Source organism: Chelon labrosus, assembly GCF_963514085.1.
Source record: "Chelon labrosus genome assembly, chromosome: 12".
In the NCBI taxonomy this organism is placed as follows: Eukaryota; Metazoa; Chordata; class Actinopteri; order Mugiliformes; family Mugilidae; genus Chelon; species Chelon labrosus.
Genome location: NC_140345.1, coordinates 12,876,218 through 12,899,741, shown reverse-complemented (window position 1 = coordinate 12,899,741; position 23,524 = coordinate 12,876,218). Strand labels below are relative to the sequence as shown.

The window sequence follows — 23,524 nt, the reverse complement described above, 5'->3', positions numbered from 1 at the left end:
TAAATTAGACACAACTGAATCACACTGTTTGGAACGAGACATGAAAATATGGAAGCATTTCCGCCAATGTGATGAATGAAAAGGTCCTAAATCACTGGGAGAACTTTTCTCAAAATGAAACTTGACCTAAATGAAGACTCAATGAGGAGAACCTTTCTCACCATTTCTCACATTGCTGTAAACCATGCATCAGGGAATGCACAGTTGGTTTCTTATTGTTTTGAGATCTCACTTTCATTTTATTTTCCCCCATATTAAAGAGCAAAGTGTTGGGCAGGTTCTTTTCTGTGGCTGTGCTGAGTTTCATTTCAGCTGATCTGAACTCAATGTGCATGGAACTATAGAACCAACCAATAATACTTATAGAAATGCATTTGGCAGACAACATTAAGAAGTGTTTATTTTAGTGGAAACACCATAATGAACATAAAGATAAAGAGCGGTTACATTTAAGTTGCAACATTTGAAATGAGTGGTGGAGGCAAACTGAAGCAGTCACCCGTTTGTCGTTAGCCTAGCAGTGTCTTATGGTAGTGTCTTATAGATGTTCCTATGTTTTGCTCTCATTGCTTTGATTATATTAGTACATGTCCAGCATATATACAGTATGCTGTAATATAAATGTAACATATCACAAACAGCAACTGCATGCAGACAGTGGATCTAATGAGAAAGCGCTGTATTAAATTGAAAATGAGACTGAAAACAAAAGTTGAACCAAACAGATCTGTTCACTGTCTGCAGCCATCCACCTTGTACTCGTCTGTAAAGTCATTAAACCCTTTACAAGGCTTTGTATGGGCACTTTTTCTACAATCCTGTTCAGTGGGCTTTTTCTCAACCCAGGTGTTTGACTCCAACAGATACTGCATCCTACAAAAAAGGAGTAGGAAGTGAACAGAAGGAAAATCAGTCAGTCAGTGTAAAAATATACCGTCATTGTTATTGTTGATTATGCTTACTGTTTATCTGAATCGGTCGTGGCGCCGTCTTTGCCCATGATGAGATACAGTGTTCCCACCTCTAACCGCCCTTTGCACTGAAGCCTCTTGGCAAACACTCGAACAGAATTGTCTTTCACATGCAAATCTCCATCTAGCGGACAGATGGTAGATGATCATGGTCTTTCACGTGCAAACATAATGGCACATCAACCATTTCATGTTCAGAGTGATCTGATAAGGCTTGAGGTTAGTCTACTTACGGGATCTGAGTACCTCAGTTACATTCGTTTTGTACAGCTCAAAGTTACTCTTCACAGAAACACTGATGACTTCAACAATGTATGCTGAAATACAACAAAAATCAACCTTTGATGAACACATAGTCATTTGAACGTTCCAGTTGCACAATTGAGACATGATATTGGTATATGAAAGACAGGATTTGAGAAGTTACCATAATGTTATTTGTACATAATGTCTTGTGTACTGTACTAACCGTAATCTACTACAGGGGAGAAACAAGCGTGTAGCATACGGTCTTCCTTTGTGATCCTTCGATTTTTTTGCAATTTGAATGTTTGTTGTAGTTTATGGCAGGGTCCTAAAGGAAAAAGAAAATTATTTTACTAATTTACAAAAATCTGAAGAGTACAACATTTCAAGTGCTTGTGACTATGGCCCCACAACAAGCCAATAAAATCTGGAAAAAAACAACAACCCATTTTTCACTTCATTTCAGCTGTCAGTATGAAATACGAAGGCTTTCCAAAATGACAGCACAAGTCAGACCAGTGAGGGTCTGAGGTTATCTAACACGGTGTCAGGTAAGAACACTAAACTTTTGGTTTGTAATTTTGTGATTGTTTCTTTTAAATGTCTAATATAGCTGAATATGCAGCGGACTGGTTGCAGCTTGGCATGATTCTGAACATTTTGAACAGCATCTTGGGATTGACTGCTGGTAAACATGCAGTGTTTACAGGACTCAATCGTTTATTTTTTTTTTTTAGTTATTCAGTTATCTCACAGCAGAAACTGAAATAAGTGCTCAGTAGAATCATATTGTTAGTTTGGCTGCTTTACAAAACAGTCTAGGTGAGCAGGAGAAGACTGAACATAAAGTGACCTGAGCTGTCAGATTAACTGTGTATGTGTGTCACAGTAAGGGGCTGTTGAAGCAAAGTACAGAAGTCAGATTCTGTTATTCATCATTTTCAGGAATTGAACAATTTTTGAATGTCACCAGTCATTCAGCACTGCCCTCATTCGGTATTCACATAGGTCGATTGTGTTATAAAACGTATCCTGGCCATGAATTAAACGCTCTGGCCAACAGAGCTGTCTGTCCTACTTCTTATCAGATTTTGGCCGTGATGTTCATTTTTGGAGCTTGGTGTCAAGGGAGTTTCAACGTGGGCAGAGGTCCGTGCAAACTGCCTCGAAAAACAAACTGTTTTAATTTTAGATGGCTTGATGTGGACATAGCCTACTTTCTGCACACTGGCACACATCCTCTGAGCACAGCTTGGAGACCATCTTGCTTCTTCGTGGGGCAGAGTAGAACACAGTACACTTTCTGCCTGAAAAGAGAGCACAAATAATTCATACACTGCTATGAAATGAAAGATCTCCAAAAAAAATAAATGAATAAATAAAAAAATGCTGAAAATACAAAAAAGGAAAGCTTACTTGGTTCATAATAATCATAGAACAGGGCTGGAGCAGGCTGTAGGAGGCCAATTGGCACGCTTTGTGTTGCATCAAAACTGATACATTCATCTTGTTCAAAGAGCTACAGAAACAGAAAAATAATTTTAGTGTTGAACATGTATAAGTTTTGTCTATAACTTTATGCAATGTTCACCTCATTGAAGTAGATCAGCACTCTTCCGCGGGAGACCTCGTAATGGGAAATGTACTGTTCAGGGACGTTTTTCAGCTGAAGGAAAACAAGAATTTAAGTTAATTCCTCCGATTAATACTTTGTCAACAGGGTTTTACTGTAATGGAAACATACTGCAGAGTGGGAGAAGTCGATGATGTTATTTTTTGTTGTTTTTTGTCTTTTTTTGTATAGGTTCATATCATAGTCCTCATTTTCAGCAAATCAAGAAGTGCCTGCAATTTTAAATGAAATCAGCTTTTTCTGTTATCATTTAACAGTTTGGATCTATGTTTATAGTTGCTCAGGTCAAATGAGAAGACAGATATCACTCTCATGCCTATAGGCTAAATACAATAGCTAATGTATATTGGAATAAAAACAAACAAACAGCTTGCATGGATTATTATTGATTCATATCTTATTTATTTAATTTAGAAACACTGTGTTGTTATAAATGGGATTATGTCCTGGATCACTGGTTTCCTTTAGTCTCTAACTAGACTAACATCTATCCAATAACCAGATATTGTCTACACAGTTGTTAATCTTTTATAGTAAGTAAATGCCCTGATCTCATGTGAAAAAGCAGAATAACCAGGTGCATAATTAAGCTCCTCCCACTTTCAGCAGACAATTACAGCAATGAAGGAGAGATAGAGAGAACTACTGACCACGTCCAAGTCGTCAGTTCTGGCATCAAATCCACTAAGTAATGTGATGTCAGCAATGGCCATTCCTGTAAGATTGCTTTTCAGGCTGTGGCAACACAAAGGAAAACAATAAAAAGCAATGAAAAAGTACAAGATGAAAAAGATAATAATCAGGAGCTGTGAACTTGCTCTCACTTATTTTCTAGTGAATGCTTGTATCCAAAAATGCGTTTAACATAGGCAACTGGACTTTGAGAAGACGTTTCACCACTCATCCGAGTAGCTTCTTCAATTCTACAGTAGGAATGCTTTTTTGGATATACCATGACCTGGATGACTGAGAACCTTCACAGACTACCAAATGCTTGAATCTCGCTCAACTAACCTGACACAGATTGTGTATGTAACATCTTCTGTATTTGGGTTGTTGTCAAGATCTCTCCTGTTTCGGGTGCGAGCATCAAACCACTCAATTGCAGATCGTGGCACACGTGCCTGTTTCTCGTCGTCCGTGTCGTAGTCATAGTATTCATAATTTTCTAAGACCTGAGCTAGAAACATAGATTAAAGATAAAAGTAACTGTGTAGCCTTCATCTGTGTTTTATGGTTTGTTATCAGTTATGAAGACTCACCAGTGTACTGCACTTTCCCCTCGACGGTGACACTGATAGACAATTCTGCACAGTCATCCTTGGGCTCCAGTATATAGTAAGCCTTTACAGTCTACCATGGAAAGGAATTAAAATAAAATATAATAAATAATAAACAGTTAATCCTGTTCAGAACAGACACAACACTGGCCCTGTTCAGACCTGGTATTGCTTATCAGCAATGATCTGATCACAGATATTAGGGGAGAACGGGGCAATGTGAGACATCGGGTAATGTGAGACACCCCCTGTATCTAGGCAACGCGAAACATTTGTGGTCATGTGACATTATATTTTGAAGCCCCTCCCATTTTCCCTTGGCCATGAAGGAGAGCACCTCATAGTGTTGTGGTAAGCATGTTTTTTTCACTAAAATATTTTTTTTGCATGTAAAAGTAAATTTTCTTGCTGTCGACTTAATCAACTGCTGTGCCAGAGCAAATTGATTTAGGTAGAAAAGTGTATATCATACATGTTGATGAACTATCAACATATAAAACCATGTGATGATGCTAGCTCAAGATTAGCCTGAATTGCTAAGAGAGGTTGATTTTTCTAAAATGGTGGTGTTGGGGTAAAGTGAGACAAATGCTGTAGGGTAAAGTGAGACACTCTCTCACTTTACCCTACAGCATTTGTTGCTGCACTTGCTCATGCTAATCCATCCACTGCGCATGGTCCACATGGATGTGCCTTGCCAGCTGACTCAGATGTGCCACAAGTTCCCAGCAAACCTGAATATGTTTCTCCTCGTGAAATCCTACCACTTCCCAAATGTCCCCCCAGGACACAAACCAAACGAAAGCGTGTGAAGACAGCCATCCTAACTGATACTCCTGAGAAGCAGGCAATTGAAAAGGCTTATAAAGAAAGACAAAAGAAACTTGCAGGGAAAAAGCAAAATAGCAAAGAAGATGGAAAACCCCAAAAGAAAGCATAATCGTAGTTAGCAGCTCTGAGGAGAGTGATGTCCCTGTCCCTCTTAATAATGTGTCTGATGAATAGTGCTCTGAGGATGAGAGAAGTGACATTTGATGACTTGTGAAGTAGGGGAGAACGGGGTAAAGTGAGACATTTTTTACATTTGCTCCCCTCTAAGCGAGCTAAAATGATATATCAGTAAAATGTACACATTTTCCATTAATTCAGGATGTTTCCTATCAATGGAAATTATCAGAATGTATTCAGGATGAAGGGCAGTGAAAATATGATTGTTTTTTAAAAAGTGGTCTTGTGTCTCACTTTACCCCCTTGATTTCTCTGGTCTGTCTCAGTTTACCCTGAAGCTGGGGTAAAGTGGGGAGCAAATGTAAAAAATGTCTCACTTTACCCCGTTCTCCCCTACGTTCACTCTGTGCATTAAAATGCATCTCCAGTTGACTAGTCGACTTTACTGCTGTGCCATGTCGCTTTAAGCAGGAAATCGACTAGTCGCTGATCACGTGACAACAACTCGGACGTACGTTGCAGCAAACTAGCAGCAGTTCATCAAGTACGGATACTTCACTTAAGATGAAGGACTATTCTACCGTGACATGCACAATATGTAAGTCAGTCCTAAAATACAATTAAGTAGCTACTACTGCAATACACACTCCAGTCCAAAAATCAAAACCAAAAATGCTAGCAGAGAAACGTCCAATCCTCTCAACAGCAGTCAATTAAACTCACAGAAACAGCTTGCTGGTAAATTTCATTGTCTAAAGTTATTACACCTTTAGTTGCAGTAGACGGAAAAAGATTCGGAGATATACCGCTTTTTTTTTATTCTTTTTTTTTTATCACGGCTACATATCCTTGACGGTGCCGATGTATAGAACGCAGCACAAAGTATTGATAAGCACATGCGTTGAATGTTGTGTTGAGTTGCTGTGGTTGTAGAACGTGTTTTGTTGTTGTTGTTGTTTTTGACGAGTGAGAGCCGCATGGAAGTGTCAGGCTGACGGTGTTTATGATGTTGATGTGGGCCACGGCCACTCGTGCTCGCGTTACCTTGCAGAAAAGCCCCCGTAGCTTCTTTTGTATGAAACTCTACTTCAGGTCAAGAATACAGATGTCATTGTCGCAAGGCTTTCTACTGTGTTTTTATGTGTGACGTCATCGAATAGTCGACTTTAAAAAATCAGAAGTCGTTCAATCCCTAGTCCCATAGTGTCTCGAGCCTGCACTTGAGACAACAGCAACATCATTTTGGTAATTCCTGTTTAGATTTAGTTCTTAATAATAACTAAACATCACTTATGTGCTTTTGCCTTTGCATGTGGTCATTCAAAATAGTGGTTTTATGTATGCGTTGTGTGGTCTGAGTGACCTGATCTTAAAAGCGTACCTGAAGGTTGGCCACTTAGGACGGATGTTGATACCAGGTCTGAACAGGGCCACAGAAATTAACTGAACTTACTTTAAACTTGGTGTCACCATTTCCGCTCAGCTCCACACTAATTTGGTTCCCTGCAAGTTTCTGGGACAACGGACACAAGAGAAAAGAAAAAAAGTCCTTCTAGTCATGAATTCAATATTGACATGAGTGTATTTAAGTGTGCTGCTATGAATGGTACCTGCAGGTTTGCTTCCACCGTCTCGTTTTTATTTGCCAGTGTAAGCGTGACAACATCGCTCCTTCCCGGGACTGAAAACTCTGCTATTACGTTTGTTTCGGGAGTGTCAGCCCTCTTTAGCTCATACTCCGAGAGGGCTTCCAGTGCCATGATGGTATCCTGGTCATGGTAAGAAACAATTATAACATGTACTTTATTTATTATCTAGTATGGTGTCAAACCACATACAGATTAGGAACAAAGTCTAAGTCAGGGATTCCTTGGGTTCAAGCAATTCTCAGTCTTGCATTGTAATCACCTGTGATGATTTGTAGCCTCTAAAATAGTTTTCTTGGGTGGTTAACCAGCAGGCTGTTTTGTCTGCCCAATGTGTATGTCCAAGTTCCACTGCAGTTAGGAGGGCATATGCTGTCGTCTCTACTGTGATGCCATCTGCCCTCTTGTGATTCTCTGGACTGTCATTAGTTGTCCACAAATAACAACCATTCTCCTCTAGTAATTAAAATAAGACAATTAGCAACCATAATTTGGACTACAATGACTATGGTGGCAGTTAGGATTGGACTATATGATATTATAGACTGAGAGATTATATAAATATAATCCAAATCATAAAAGGCAAAATAAAATTACTTATATTGCAATTGAGGATTCAACCCATATCTCTCACACTTTTAAGCTTAGATTGGTTATACCTGTAGTAGCCATTTCCTTAAGTTTTGTCCATGTTCTTGTATGCTCTGTTCCCTTTGGCATGCAAGCTGAAAGACAATAGGCTGTAATGGCTACAGCGTAATGATGCTTAAGTTGCTCCAGATGTGACTGGAGATACGTTGTTGATCTTGATATGCTTGCTTCCTGTTACAAAGTATTATAAAGGCAGTTAGTTAATTTTTTGCACATACATTTTCCTTGCAGATTATGCATGGCTGATGCTACCAAGCTTACAACATGTTGATGTTAACCTTATTTCAACAAGAAAGCATTTTCTGCTATAGCATGAAACACCAAGTACAGCGGAGATTAGGGAGAATGTCATATAGTTTGCATGAAGTTGGTCATAAACCAAATCTTTGAATAAATGTAATTTTTGACTTGGTGATGGCAGTAGACGAAACATCAGAGGACCACAAGTGATGAATAGTGTAGCGGAGGGCTAATATTGTCTGTACTAAACATCGTGTAGGCAATATGATTCTTTGAATGTGAATTGCAATGAATAAGAATGTCTGTACAAAAGTATGTGACAACTTGTTAACTATTTGTTGAGAAATTATTGTTTGCGCTCAGACATTGGACTGACACTATTTTGTCACAACTAAAGACAGTAGATTTCTTATACTAGCTCACCACTTGACTTCGCATTTCAGGTTGCAGGAACTGTAGGGACCGGTTCAGTGCAAGAGTTATGAAAGCGGTCATGGCAGCACCTTGGTCTTTGCGTTCCTGCATTAAACATAAAAATAGTATTATATTAAAATAATTGGTAAGAATTTTTTTTACAGAATTTAACATCCACATTATATTTTGTTTTGAAAAAGATTACCATGATTCCTCTGTGTAACACAGGATGTGGGTCACTGAACGACCCATCCGTTTTCTGTACTGAGAGCAAGTAACTGACTGGATGCCTGATCTCTTCTTCTGGTACAATTTTAGCTTTCCGGCCCTGCTGTCCAAAAGCCGCTGTCTGTCGCTGTGCCACCAGCGATAGCACTTTGACTACAAGGGCAGTAATCCTGAAGACAAGGGAAAGAAAGAAAAGTGAGTAAGTGGATGAAAAAGTATGTAAATTTGACACACAGGAAATAAAGACAGGTGATTTATCAGAAGCAGTGGTGGACAGTAACAAAGTAAATTTACTTGAGTACTGTACTTAAGTACAGTTTTTGAGTATCTTGAGTATTATTTTTGGGGGATACTTTTACTTTCACTCCACTACATTTGAAGGACAAATATTGTACTTTTTACTCCATTACATTTCTGTTGATGCTCTCCTTACTCGCTACTTTTGAGCTTACATCAGCTGACAAAATAAACTGTTTCTGCTGATTCACCTATGGTTTGTCTTAGGGCGTATTCACACCAGGAAGGTTCGTTAGTTCACTTGCTTTGGTCCGGACCAATTTTTTTTTTCTTTTTTCTTTTTTTTAGTGCGGTTCGCTTTCACACTGTGATTAATTGCAACCGGACCAGAATTTATAAACAAAAACACATGTGCTAAGGTCGTTCAGCCATTGGCTGGTAAACGTATAGGCGGGGTAAAGAAGGAAGCCAAATGTCCCACGTAAATAGGCTACAATGGAGACTTTGCGTACTGTAGGTCTACTTGTTATTATGCTAGCAATATGGTTTATAAACTGAGCGCTGGAATCCCCTCTCTCTCATTTGTTTACTAAAAATCTTATATACTTCTGCATTTTTATGTGTTTTCTCCAGCATTTGAGATATCTGGACATCTGCCCAGATATCTAGGAGGCAGCGTGTCTCCTCAGAGCTCGGTTAAGCCACGGCTCATCTCTACCTAACCTACCTGCGTTTGTTTGCTTCACGTGTCTCTCTCTGTTGTGTGTGTCACTGGGCTATCCTACATTTCCCATAACTAGTGCAGTGCCCGTCGGAAGTATGTATTCCTATAGTGGGAGCTGAAGAAGATTTTTCAGTTGTGACCATTGTCGTGACCCATTTCTCCTCCCCACAAAGACACCTGCCCAGTTTCAAATCAGCGTGCCACAGACAGACAGACAGACACAAACTCACCAAATAAGTTAAAAGAAATTCTTGATTTATAGATAGATGATCAAATCACTCATGTTTTGTCTGTAAACTGTAAAATAACGTTGAGTCTCCGTTGCTATGGTTACCATCTAGCGTTTGAGCCAGCGCAATAATTTAGAACTGTCATCAGGCAACTGGAAATATTAGAGCGGAGAAAATCTATTTTACCGATATATTTTACATTTCTTATCCAAACAACGTCAAACTTAGCAGTGCACATCTTCGTGCCCGTAGCAAGACACCTGCCCAGTTTCAAATCAATCGGGCCAACGGTTCGCGACATATGCGTGCCACAGACAGACAGACACACAGACGCTTCTTGATAGATGCGCGAAAACTACGGGAGCTCGTCAAATCCAAAAAGGTAGATTTTTGCAACTTGGGTCGGATCGAGGTCGGGCTGCTTTCACACCATAAAGGAACCGCACCAGGGTTCGGTAGGAACCGCTCCGAGACCACCTCCTCAGCTGGGTCTCGGTCCGCTTGTTTGGTCCGCACCAGAGTTCGAGTGATTGTATTCACACCAGTCAAAAAGGTCCGAACCAAGCAAGGAAACGAACTTGAGTTCGTTTTAATCGAACTAAACAAGGCAGGTGTGAATACACCCTCGGTCGTATTGCCATACCTGTACTACGTCATGCCATACAATCCATACAATGCAGGAAGAAACTGGAGAAACACCTGGAGAAACTCCCACCGAGCACCCGTGGCCTTATCTCAAACCCCAAAACTGATTAGTTTCAGTTTAAATGTTTGTTGTGCTTACCGCGAACAAATTATATCACGGCCTACAAGAACTCGTCTTCCAACCTGAAAAAGCACGTCGCGGGATGTAAAGTAGCTACTGACGTTAGCTAGCTTAATGTTTGTTAAATTGCTGATGAACATTTTAAACGTAATTGTGTGAGCTTGTAGTGAGAGAGAGAGAGAGAGAGAGAGAGAGAGAGAGAGAGAGCTGTCTGCAAGAGAGAGAGTGAGGCTGTGGATTGTAGAGTGGATTCTATAATGACAATAAAGCTACTTTCCTTTCCTGTATTTCCTGAGATACTTTTTAAATGCTTTAAGCAAATACTTAAGTAGTACTTTACTTAAGTAATATTGTGACTAAGCTACTTTTACTTGTATTGGAGTAATATTTGACAAGGAGTACCGTATTTTCCGCACTATAGGGCACAGGGACGTGCACAGGAATTTTGAGGGGCAGTTGCTCTGACCTGAAAAAAGGGCACCCCCCCCCCCAAAAAAAAAACAAACTCACGGGCTATATGAAGGACTGAGAATAACAGGGTCTTTATTAAAATATATATACACAAAGAGTTAAAACACTGAAATACAGCACTCAATCACCTTAACTACTACTAATAATAACACAGAAAAACATGACTTGAGTCATGAAAATCCCTACATCAATATCCCTATCAATATCCTATCAAGTCACTGATACTGTAGGTTTCTCCAAATTTACATACTAAACATGAAAACTTACAATACCAAAAATAGTGATAGGATTTAACCATTTTGAATAAAATAATTAATGTGATGCATTACTTCCATCATTCATTCTTCTTGCTAAAACGAAATGTGAGAAACTAACTATCAGCAGACATGTAGTTTAGTTTGCCTAAGGCCTAAAAAATAGCCTAGGCTGTGTGATAACGGGCTGCTTGTCTGCAAGCTATCTGTCTGCTAAACGTGGCAAACTCAGCCTGGATTTATGAAGATTTTAATTCATTTAATAAAACTTGATGATGATGATCGTTCGTTTGTTATACATCACAAACTCACCTTCTCCGACAACGTTGAGTCGTCTCACCCGACAACCCTATCTTTTACTGTCTATGCGACAACCTCGACGTGCTCCTACTAGGGCCGCTGCCGGTCGCGTGCAGCGCTGCAGCCACGTAAACAGAGTTTGCCCCTACTGACTTTCACTTTCGGTGTCCGAATGGAAGTGAATGAGGCTTTGCGATTATTTATTTTTTTATCTAGGCCTACGTGAAATTCTGCATCCATTGTACAATTTTTATTTTTTTCCCCCTCAGAAGGGCAACGTGAGTCGAGAAGGACATATGGGCAGTTGCCCGAGCAACCTGAGCAACCCCCCTGTGCACGTCCCTGATAGGGCACACTGGATTATAAGGCGCTCTGTCAATGAATGGTCTATTTTCGATCTTTTTTCATATAAAAAGGCGCACCGGACTATAAGGCGCATTAAGAGAAACGCTATGGAAAATACGTAATTAAACGAACTACAAGTCCAAGTCGCTTACCGCTTACCCGCATGCTGGCGTGTACAGAACCGACCAAAACTCCCTTCGTGTAACTACAGCTCTCGACACAGCCATAGTTCTCTAGTTACGTACATTGTTCAAGACGAGAGATGTAGTTCACTAAGCGATCTCATACAAAACCTAATGTTGTTCAGCTTATTTACGTCAAATAATTTATCTCTTGACGTGAAAAATTATCTTTTAAATTCACACACATCATATGTGAAATTCATGCCACAATTCAAACCCAAAAAATAATTATGATCTCTCCATAGACTGCCGTTCATATTTTTTCGAAAGATAGGTCCCATGACCCGGAAGTCGAGGGGCGGGACTTTGGTTCTCCTGACTACGGTAGCCGTTAGCTACAAGCGGTGCGGCTTTGAGCGCCGTGAGCGCCGTGTACGACACAAAATCGCTTCGAGGTCAGTAAGCACAACCAGAATGAATCCATATATAAGGCGCTCCGGATTATAAGGCGCACTGTCGTTTTTTGAGAGAATTAAAGGCTTTTAAGTGCGCCTTATAGTGCGGAAAATACGGTATCTGTACTTTTACTCAAGTAGTGAAGGTGTGTACTCTGTCCACCTCTGATCAGAAGAGACAGTAGAAGAAATCGCTGTACATCAAAAATAAACAAGGTAATATGAAATAAATACTTACCAGTTACTGTATGGCGCTGAAGGAAATGTTCCATAAGATCCAGTGGCTTTGTTCTTGTAGCTTACAATATGCATATAACCTGAAAAAAAACAACAACAGTTGTTTAAAACAAAAATATCTGTAGTCTTGTTAGTTACATGTGCGGAATGCAGCATCCAGTATATCCAACAGTACTAATGTGAAACAGGAATAGGAAAAACAAGCTTAAAGTGCCAGATGAACATTAACCAGTTTAACTATAAAACATTATTCTGTGCAAGCAGGACCATTGTTGTATCTTCTTTCATCTTGTCTACAAACTATTTTTAAAGGAAACACCACTAGGGTTGCTTTGCATGATAGCTTTCAAAATCCTTATTTTATACAGACCCTTCATCCAGTCTTTACGTTAAGTCTTAAAATGGCCAATATTGACTCAGGATGTCACTGCCTAAACATTGCACTCTTTCCCTGCCTATTCTATAACATAGCATGAACTGTATGCACAGTACATTTACAAAGAAGACCACACTTTGTGGCTATATGTACTGTGCCTGGAGCAGAGGACTACAAAAAAGCAATCTGTCACAATTTGACGTAGGTGCAGCATGATATTGAAAAAAGTAATGTGAGTAATGTGAAGCCTGAGCTTTTTGCTCACAGTAATAATTAGTAAGTCTACCTCTGCATTTGAAACTTTGGTCATTTTGAATATGAGTATCCAACATAATGACATTATACAGTATAAAGAAATCACATTTGGTCCACTCACCAACCCACCACATGGTGGCTGTTTCCAAAATAACCCTTTTGTCCCCCTGAACACATATAGTGAGGCTCACACACATTTGAGGAAAGCACTGTTCTGAAGCTGTATTTTCAGTTTTTGGCATATTTAAAAGTGTATTTTTTTTTTTCTTCTCTCACATCCACAACAGAGTCTATATAATAAAATGGACAATCAGTAATTCACTCAGTTGCAAGCGGTGAGTGTTTGGACACTTATTTATCATCTTCATTTGATCATCACCTTTAGCTTTTGAGTTGTCAAATGGGGTGTCTCACTAGTGATGGAAGAATGGAGCAAGAGATAGACAGGAGGTTTGGTGTGGAAGCAGCAGTAATGCAGGTGCTGTATCAACGCTTTTGATTTACTAGTCCATCTATGTTCCAACTCTGACCTATGGTGCTGAACTTTGGTTTGTGACCAAAAGAATGGCATCACAGATATAAGTGGCAGAAATTATGTTCCTCTGTAGGGCGGCTGGCCAGCTAAGGTTTTCTGGGCATTTCCTAGGAAGGAGAGCCCGACACAGACCTGAATTCGCTGGAGTGATTATATATCTCGAGTTGCCTGGGATCACTTTGGGTTACACAAAGAGCATCTAAATGCTTTGTTAAGGGGAGAAACATCAGAAATTCCTTGCTTAATCAGTTGCCACCATGACCCAACCTCAGATAAACAGATGAAACTGATGGATGAATGGATGGATGGATGGAAGGATGGATGAGTGGATGGCTGGATGGATGGATGGAAAATAAGATTTATAGACATAGTCATCAAATAAACATGTTAACTTTGTGATGATCCTACCTTCCTCAATTTTACCAAGAGCATCACCTCTGGTACCAGCAGGCAGTTCAACCCATTGGTTGCTCAAGTCAAGGTAGCGGAGGGTTAAAACTGTAGGAGCCAGTTTTCCCATTGTCTGTTCTAAACATCCTGTTGGTAGCACAATCAGCTCAGCAACCTTCTTAGAAAGAAGGTGCCTTACATATGTATTCCTAAATCCATCTCCTGTCAAGTAAGAACATTGAAAGGGTAAGACACCCGTTGTTTCCAAAAGACTGTGAATAGTAGGTCTGTGTCTAACATGACCTACCTTCCACTGAAACAAATATATTGGAATTGGACTCGGGGACTGTGTTGTCTGGTAAAGTCCCATCAATAGTCGTAGTCTTTGTGCTCCTCCCTATAATGAGAAAGACACGTATTGAGAGATACAAACAGTTCCAGTTGTCAAGCAAGTATCACTGACAAATACAAAAAGCACTCACCGTCTAACTTAATCACTTGGGTTTGTTCTTCCCTCTGTTCTAATCCTTCTGTCTACATGAGATGACAAAATAAATAAATAAATTACTGCGTGCCTCATGCCATTTTGAATCGGCACTGTCTTTTATGAAATTTTGCATAAAATAATGTCTTTGCCACTCACCTGCACATTTAAACTTTTTTCAATCGCATCTATTCCCCAAATATTCTCCAAATCAAAGACACGTATTTTGATTGGTATTGAGCCGGATACCATGGGGACAGCAGAGAATGAGACAAACTGAGAAGAGTGTGGCTCAACGGTAATATTAACAAAAGATGTAGAGGTGGCAGAACCAGGGGAACAAAGTCCTGCAGTTTGTTCCATATGCACTGCGATCTGTGTCCATATAAAAAAAAATAACACTCAGGTTTTTGCACAATAGGTACAGTAGTCAGTGTTTTCAGTGACTCTTAATGCCAATGTGACATCTACCTCTCGTGACTGTTCACCATAGTTGTAGATAACAGGAGAAATAGTCAGTTGCTCATATTTTCTCACTGAGTAAGGAAGTCTCAGAGACACAAATGACTCCTTAAAGGCCCGGACCTCAATTGGCTTAACTACACAGAAACCTGAAGGAAACACGGAGTGAGTTACAGTTATTAATAAGCAGCACTTTAGTCAGTTCTGAGAGAGATGCTTTTGTGACATGGGCATCTCTTACCACTGGCTTCAGATAAAGTGACGATCTGAACCTCCCATGTGGTGATAGAATCAGGTAGGGCCAAATTATATCTGAGAAGGTATTCAATGACAATAATTAATTGCTTGTAAGAAAAAAAACCTGAAACACATTAGAAGCAACAAATAGTAACAAATATTAATTATATGAATACATCTATGTGGCTAGAAAGATTTTTATGACTGAGACTAGAGACTGTATTTCACTGAAAATAAACAAATAAAATGACAGAGTGGTCTTAACACTGCATTTCATCTTACATTTTCTCGCCTCTTGCTTTCACATCAAATTCTGTGAATGCAAAGCTTGGGGGGAAATGTCGTCTAAATGTCTGTTGAGTAATGTCCAAGAGGAACTCTTCAATTTCATCAAGGGCTGCAGCTAAAATGAGCAAACAAATTAAAGGTTTGTATTTAAACAGCAACAATCAAGCCACAGTTATTAAACTATATTCAGCATGATATGGGCATATAATGTCCACTTTTATCTCACTCCTGCCAAGTCCTTCCGTTAGCCTCTGTCTATTTCTCAGACGCTCTGCTTCAAGGCAGCATTTTAGAAAAGCTTCGGCGCAAGCATTATTTTTTTTCACCAGCAGGACCCTCTTCTTTCTCTCCTCACATGTTCGTCTCATGGGAATGAGAGAAAACCCATTAGCACAACAGGATTGCAGCTCCGGATCAATGAAGTTAGATTCTGAAAGTGACATTCAAAGGAAAAGACACATTTTTATAGCATATTCTCACAAGAAATAGCTCAGACCAAAGCTTCAAAGGCAGAATGTTCTTACTTAAGGTCATTAATTTCTGTTGAAGATCCACTGAGCGTCTTTGTCGTGCAGGATTACAGCCAAATTCTGTAAAAGTAGTGTAACGGGTAAAAAAAAATCAGCATGTGACAATTGAATGGCACAGCCAGTTTAGATTTAAAACAGGGAAATGGTAATGAATAAAGAAATAAAGGAAATACAATAAAATGACTTCAACTATTCACAAGGAAAACTTTGTGTTTCTCTTTTAAATGTTTTAGAAAAAGATATGGATGATAATGAAGCATCTATCTATAAATCAAGAAGCGTCTGTGTGTCTGTCCGTCTGTCTGTCTGTGGCACGCATATCTCGCGAACCGTTGGCCCGATTGATTTGAAACTGGCCAGGTGTCTCGCTACGGGCACGAAGATGTGCACTGCTAAGTTTGACGTTGTTTGGATAAGAAATGTAAAATATATCGGTAAAATAGGTTTTCTCCGCTCTAATATTTCCACTACTCCGGTTGCCATGGCATCAAAAACAGCCACTTTCAGAAATTCACCAAAAACGGAGAGGAAGAGGCGGAGCATGCGCACAAATCTTGAGCACTGTTAACAAATCGGCTTTAGAAGAAACCAAACTCAAGGAGAAATGATATTTTGCCCTGGTAACCCTAATAGGCTCAATATCTTCTCCAGCAGGAAAACTAGCATGTAGTCTGCCATCTATCTATAAATCAAGAAGCGTGTGTGTGTGTGTGTGTGTCTGTGGCACGCATATCTCGCGAACCGTTGGCCCGATTGATTTGAAACTGGGCAGGTGTCTCGCTACGGGCACGAAGATGTGCATTGCTAAGTTTGACGTTGTTTGGATAAGAAATGTAAAATATATCGGTAAAATAGGTTTTCTCCGCTCTAATATTTCCACTAATCCTCATACACAGCACCTGTAGGCTCCCACTATAGGAATACATACTTCCGACGGGCACTGCACTAGTACTTCTAATTTCAGTTTATATATCATTGCCTGGTAATGTTTCCAAAACAGTGAACTAAATGATAATTTCATGTACATTTGAATCTCTGTTCTCCTATATCCAGTGAACAAATATTGGGCCAATGAACAGTTTCAGTTTCTCATTCAGTCTGCCTTGTGCCAGTCTACAATTGAGGTAGGTTGTACAAATGTGTCTCTTGCAAAGCCAAAAAGTCTAAAAATTCTTCTGATTACACATAGAGTCAATATCATGTTGTCTCCCTTGCCTATGTCGATTTTGCCTGTTGTTCCTTGATATCTGGTGATGTGCTTCTCTCTCTGCTTCTCATTAGTGCCCCCTCAGGTCAGAGGGTGGAAATGTCCACAGTTACAGATAGCTTCCAGTTTTATAAGAGAAAACGCAGAGGACTGACTTTGGCAAATGCAGATTTGGTTAACTGCCTATACAGGTTCAGTGGACACCAAATGCAAAATAAATGTTCTAAATCATCCTTTCATTTTCAGAGGTAATTTTAAATCATTCAAAAATATTAACAATGTATAGCTGTATGTTGAAACTGTGCAAGGACAAGTTTGGAAACTAAAGGAACGGAATTGATGAAAAGTTGTTTCTGTCATACCCAGTTTTGATTCTGTCTTTGCTTGAGATGCAAAAGACAAGCCAGCATCTAGAAGCACTGATTTTGAATCAGATCCACCACCATATGTACAACCAAGGTCATATGACTTCATAGTTGAAAACACCTGACAAGTAGAACAAAAACCTTTAGAATTAATATTTCTCTATTATTTATAATACATTTTAAAAAAGGAGAGTGTAAGTGTGAAAGGAGTGTGAGGACCTGTTTGGCTTTGAGTTTATTATCAGCATTGAGAGCGTAGAAGGCCTTATCCACAGCCAGCAAAGCTACTTTGGCTTTCTGACCATGTAGGTTGAATTCAAGCTGAGACTGTTTTCCAGGCTGAAACGGTCCTTTTGGTTTTACCTAAATTGTGGTTAAGATATTAAGAGATTTTTTTGTCCAAAGTCATGGTTAATATAAACAAAACAAATATAGATATATTCATGCGAACACATAAGTTGTGTTCAGGGCTTGAAAGTTGCAGTAGAACCAAAATAAACTGAATATGAAGTGATAATGGAAATGCAGCTTAATAACATCCCTGCTTCAATGTTTGTAAATGCGGATGAGATACCTAGAAGATAAATTCAATTTACATTATTTTGCCAACCCCGAACCACTCCTCCCTGCCATATTTAAAAGACAGCAAATACAAACAGCAGACATCCTACTTATAACTTCAAATGTCCACAGTCAACAGAGGTAAAGTTGTGTTTGTTTTATGGTCTCACTCAGCTCAGGCTGGACACTTATCTGTTCTGTTTACTCACCTCGACCTTTATCTCACATTCATCCCTGACATCTACCCACACTGAGTCAGCTATGATGTCACCACCGTGGTGATAGTAGCCAATCAGACGGAACGATGGAACCATATCAGGGGTTATCTGCAGCTTATGTTGAACTAATGTACCAAGTTTGAAAGAACCGTTTCTTATTATGATCCCACGGCTCAGGACCTGCAACATACACATTTAAACATGTTTTACTGTGATAAAATGTTGCACCCTATCTCAGAACACTGTATTCAGTCAGATATTACTCACCATGTAATATATATACCCGGTGGTTGGGCCATTGATGGTGTTGTAAGTTATGGTAAATACATCATTCACAGAGTACACCTTGTTGGTAAAAGTCATGTAAAGGAAGCTGTTGGTTGGAGATGAAGCAGGTTCAATTATTTTACTCTTTTCCTGGCCATTTGCAGACACCTGTTGAAACCAGAGGTGGAAACAGTTAAAAGTGGACAAAAATGAATTGGATGATACCTTTAAATAAGTTAGGGGATACTAACAGTAACTGTAATTGCAGATTTAGTTTGAATATTGAAGGTAGGATAAACTGCCCCATCTTCATCAGTGGTGCCTTTCCAAGGCTCCAGTAAAGATGCTTGTACATCAACCTGCACACCAGCTGCTGGGGAACCATCCGCACGACGCATTAACACCTACAAAAGCAACAAACTAAATCTTTTACAAAAGACCCTCACTGTCACGTAATGGCCGCTAACCCATTTGTTAGTTTCATGCATACCACCACATCTAGTGGATACCCAGGGACAAAATGAGAGCGGGTTCGAGAGAGATCCATGGTGTACTCGTGGGAGATGACAGGGAGGTAAACTTCTGCTTCTTGCACCTCACCACCTATGTCAAAAAAATGCATACAGGATTATCAGCTAAAATGAAATATGATTCCAGGACTGTGGTGATTCATTTTGATATGATATCAATGCTATTCCAGTGTTCTACTCTATAACGTATGACAAAGGGTCCAGTGAAGTTTAGCAATATGGGTGACATTGCTGGGGCGCAACACATGCTGCTTTATACAAAACTAAACACATCTAATAAAATACTCCATAATAAGTTCATAACACATTTTCAGAGAAAATAAGAAACTGTATTTCTGGTAAAAATGAATCATAAATATGGGTTTTTGACACTCATGGAAGGTTACTGACTTAATAGTATACGGAGTGATAGTGTGTCCTTTACTTTTTATGTTAGTCACAAATACTCCCAGGTAGAGTTGTGCTCCGTTTCCCCGCATGTCAGAGAGGGTTAGGTTCAGCTTTTCTTGGAGTTTTGAATTTATGGATTCTAACTGAGTTGAAACGCTTGCCATTCCATCCTGGATCTGCAAGAAATTGTGTGTATTGTTGGTTTTCAAGTAATGAAACAATGGAGAGAGATGGAATATGGTACCAGATGTTTAAAACATCTGCATTGCAAGTTCTGGATAAATTATTTGCTTTCTCACCGGACCAGTCAGCTCCAGTCCCTTGATAAAAACAGGCTTCTGTGTACCCTTCTCTGCAACTCCAAACTGACAGTGGTAAGCCCCTGTAACTTTCTCTCCATATGTATACCTAGGGAATACAACAGGACTGTTAGATAGTCAGAAAATTAAATGATACTGTTAGTATTCAAGCCTAGCATTTAAAACATTTAAAACATTATTGTATTGCTAACCACAGCCACAGAGTTTGCCATTAGGAGAAACAATCTGAAACGCAGTTTTCCAAACTCACCATCCAGGCATATGAAAAGAAAAGAATGAATGAAAAGAATCACCAACTGGAAAGTGAGAAGACCATTGACTGGCAACTACTGGCTGTATCCCAGGGAGGTCACCCTGTTCATTTATGGACTTCCCATTTAAGGTTGTCTATACACCCAAAGTTGCTTAACCAATGAATGGCTGTCATCTAATGGTTACTGGTGGTATTGCTACAGCAAGTGTTGGACAGCAAATACTTGACCATTTCTTTTATATCTACTGCTAGAACAAAACTCTGTCACTTACATTGCTGAGATGGTGAAGTTAAGGTGTTCTGCATCCAGCAAAATATATCTCTGCTCCATTCCGATGTTCACCTCAAAACTTGGTAAAACTAGGGTGTACAGTAAACTCACATAAGAGAAAATAAAACTCTACGTTTCTAAGAAAGAAAGAAAGAAAAATGCTTAAATGAAACATACCAAATTTTTGAACTTTGAACTCTCGGATTGCAGCATTTGCTTCATCACCTTCATAGTGTGCCTTTATCTTCCATGTACCCATTCTTTAGGAACAAAAGATATGCATTGGCATTGATTTTGATGCTATGTTAATCACAGTTCATTTCAGATCGGTTTTAACATACTTGGAGATACTTGGTATGGGGAATGTGTATTTGAATATTCCTCCCTTGGCAGTCCTTGTGGTTTCCATTATTCTGTTTCCATCTGCGTTCTGTCACATTAAAAGCATGGGTCAAACGGCATTAAACCACAAAAATAATTTGTGCACATTTTACAAAGTCTTCTTTATTCCAAAAGAAACTCACAAACACTGATAGGTGGAACTGTTCTTCATGAGGCCTCATTGTGTGGTCCAGAGTGAATACCCTGTAATTTACTAAACGAGAGATAATTAACATAAAATGGCTTTTAAAATATTCACTGTTAATACGCCCACATATAGTGTAGAACTGGTTCATATTTATACAGACTTGGCTTTGCTTTTACCTTTCTGTGATGGGTTGTAGACTGGCTGATCAGTCTGAATGAAGATATAGCCCCTGTGTTGTGACACCAGAACCCTTGTTTCCTTTCTGACACCAAAGAAAGGAATCTCAGCCACTAGATTGAGGTAGGGAATGTTAATCTTTTCTGCAGACAGTAATCTTAACCAATCCTCCTGTGTTACCTGTAAAGAAGCAAATTGGAAATTTGCTGCCCCTTCTGATTTTTTTGCTTTCTGTATGTGTGGAGAACCTTTCATACCATGAGCTCTACTGTCTTGGTTTCCCCTTCCTTGGTACACAGAGTTTGTTTCTTCCCGGACATAAGAACATTGGTAGTCTCATGCTCCAGGTGGAAAATAACAGCTTGATTAAGATAATCCTTCCCCATCTGGACAAAGACTTTCTCCTTTACTCCCACATGAAAAATCCTCGGGGCTGAGATGAAGAATCTGAACACAAAAGTAAAGGTTAAGTGGCTGCATCCTTCACTGATATATTTAACATTCACTGAAATTTGTGCCTGTGGAAAACTACCTGCATAACTATATATTTAATTTCATCTAAAATAAAATGACAAAAGGACATTTCACATAATACAAAGACAATATAAACAAAATGATCGAATTTGATATGCTACCAAAGTCTACCTTATCATCTTTGTATTATCACAAATAAGCAGACATTGTAGTATTAAATACACCTGATGTACATTTTTCAGCTATTCCTCCATTTACCTGCGGTCCCCTGAACACTCCACAGCTGAGATCAGGAGCAGTATCGAAACAATGTGGCCCTTCATCGTGCATCTCTGGTTTCTCACCCCGAACTGACACGCAGCTGCTGGTTAGCTGGGGTTTTGTAAGTCATCCACCCCTGTATTTCTCAATCGTTGGATCTTGTGGTGCCCTCCCTCTGTTTTGTTTTTCACAGAAACTTAGAACTATGCATCATTCCTAAGAACAATCTCTCGTGCTTCTGAACTGCAGTACATGGTCTAAGAACATTGTCAAATGGAGAGATATAGTATGTATACTGATGTGCGTGTTTGTTACTTCCAAAGTGTGTGAATTTCTACACTGATAAAAACACTTCATCTTAACAGATTCATTCAAAACAGAAGATTTATAATTCAGATCTGATAACGATGAATTGACATGTGCACTTCTGACAACAACATGTTTGATTTTGTTGTGCATTAAATATCACTTCTTGGCCTGCAGCATTAAAAGTATTTGTTTCCGTTTCACAATGTGTAACCATCCTGTCATTGGACCCAGTAAGTGAGCCAGATTTCCTCACAGTCATGTGATTTACAAGAAATCATCTGCTTTCTGTTTGCATTTGTGTTGGAGGCAGTACAAAACAAATGTTTAGGAAATAATTACGGATCATGTGCATCTGCTAATGGCCTTATTGCAACGATTTCTTCTCTTTTGTAAATTTTAATACAATTTAATGTTTTAAAAAATAAAAAAACAAAGTCTTGTGCTGTTTACTCATGACATCATTCGTATTTATAAGAGAATGAACTTGACTGTGTGCCAAAATAACGCCAAATTATGTTCTGACCTGACAAAGTGGAGCAGTAGTAATGGCATAGACTCAGAGACCACGTCAAAAACTTTATTTTTCCAGAAAAACAGCTCAATACAAAAATGAACAGAGGGGTAAATACAGATCTGTCTCCAAAGTTTAGTAGGTCACATTATGATGAAAAATGGTAAGTATATGTTTATAAAAACTAAAACACTGGAAATATACTTATAGACTGCAAGTGCATATATCCTATGTTTACAACTAAAAGTCCAACAGACTGTTGGAATGCAATATTTTACCCACGATACATACAAACATTCATACAGCGATGTATGGAAACCTCCAATGGTTATCCCAGCTCCAGGCTGAGGCACTGATCTGTTGAGTATGTTGCTGGGTTGGAAATGTGATTCACTTTCCCTTCTTCAGTTCCTGTTTTTGCTTTTAAATCATTGCCCTTTTAATCTGTTATAAATATCCTCATATTATAATACCTTCATAACAGAAGTGGAACTTAATATTTTCCAGAAGCTTCATATAACTGTCACGTGAAATAACTGAAGCTTGACTTATGTAACCTTGTATTCTGTAAGCCTAATTTATACACATAATAAGAATGGTTATATTATCCAAGACAGGTTTGGCACATGGACGAAAAAGCCTTCTGTCATCTCCCTATTACTTTGCCAAACATAAGCCACAAGGCCCTGCCTGCACCAAATCATCTCCTCATCCCCGAACAATTTTGTTCTCCCCAGAGAGTGATAAGGGATGAACGTTTTCACATTTAGTTAAAACAACAATCCAGATAACAGTCCACGTGTCCTTGTTTTTAAGAGGTCCATTTGTTGCTTTTCATTTTATATCCACCTAAAATAGATGAAACTGTTTACAAAAACGATCACAGTGTACAGAGAATTGAGAAATGTCAGGCCACTGCTGCAGCC

General features: G+C 39.2%; 1 protein-coding gene across 1 annotated transcript; it reads right to left on the bottom strand.

Moving 5' to 3' along the window:
* Nucleotides 1-391: 391 nt before the first annotated feature.
* Nucleotides 392-22,411, bottom strand: c4b (complement C4B (Chido/Rodgers blood group)). Its single transcript, XM_084557875.1, has 37 exons — nucleotides 21,776-22,411; nucleotides 21,301-21,490; nucleotides 21,027-21,223; nucleotides 20,515-20,597; nucleotides 20,339-20,426; nucleotides 19,793-19,901; nucleotides 19,528-19,669; nucleotides 19,025-19,176; nucleotides 18,574-18,819; nucleotides 18,298-18,486; nucleotides 17,747-17,890; nucleotides 17,450-17,648; nucleotides 15,652-15,855; nucleotides 15,420-15,540; nucleotides 15,142-15,212; nucleotides 14,910-15,049; nucleotides 14,598-14,813; nucleotides 14,437-14,488; nucleotides 14,262-14,351; nucleotides 13,973-14,176; nucleotides 12,400-12,478; nucleotides 8,235-8,427; nucleotides 8,039-8,134; nucleotides 7,384-7,546; nucleotides 6,987-7,180; nucleotides 6,689-6,847; nucleotides 6,532-6,591; nucleotides 4,113-4,203; nucleotides 3,865-4,030; nucleotides 3,501-3,585; nucleotides 2,809-2,883; nucleotides 2,634-2,736; nucleotides 2,435-2,524; nucleotides 1,441-1,545; nucleotides 1,205-1,288; nucleotides 963-1,095; nucleotides 392-873 (listed from the first exon to the last, which is right to left on the bottom strand). The coding sequence occupies exons 1-37, from the start codon at nucleotides 21,838-21,840 to the stop codon at nucleotides 732-734; spliced, it is 4,920 nt and encodes a 1,639-aa protein (XP_084414001.1). The 5' UTR covers nucleotides 21,841-22,411; the 3' UTR covers nucleotides 392-731.
* Nucleotides 22,412-23,524: the final 1,113 nt, after the last annotated feature.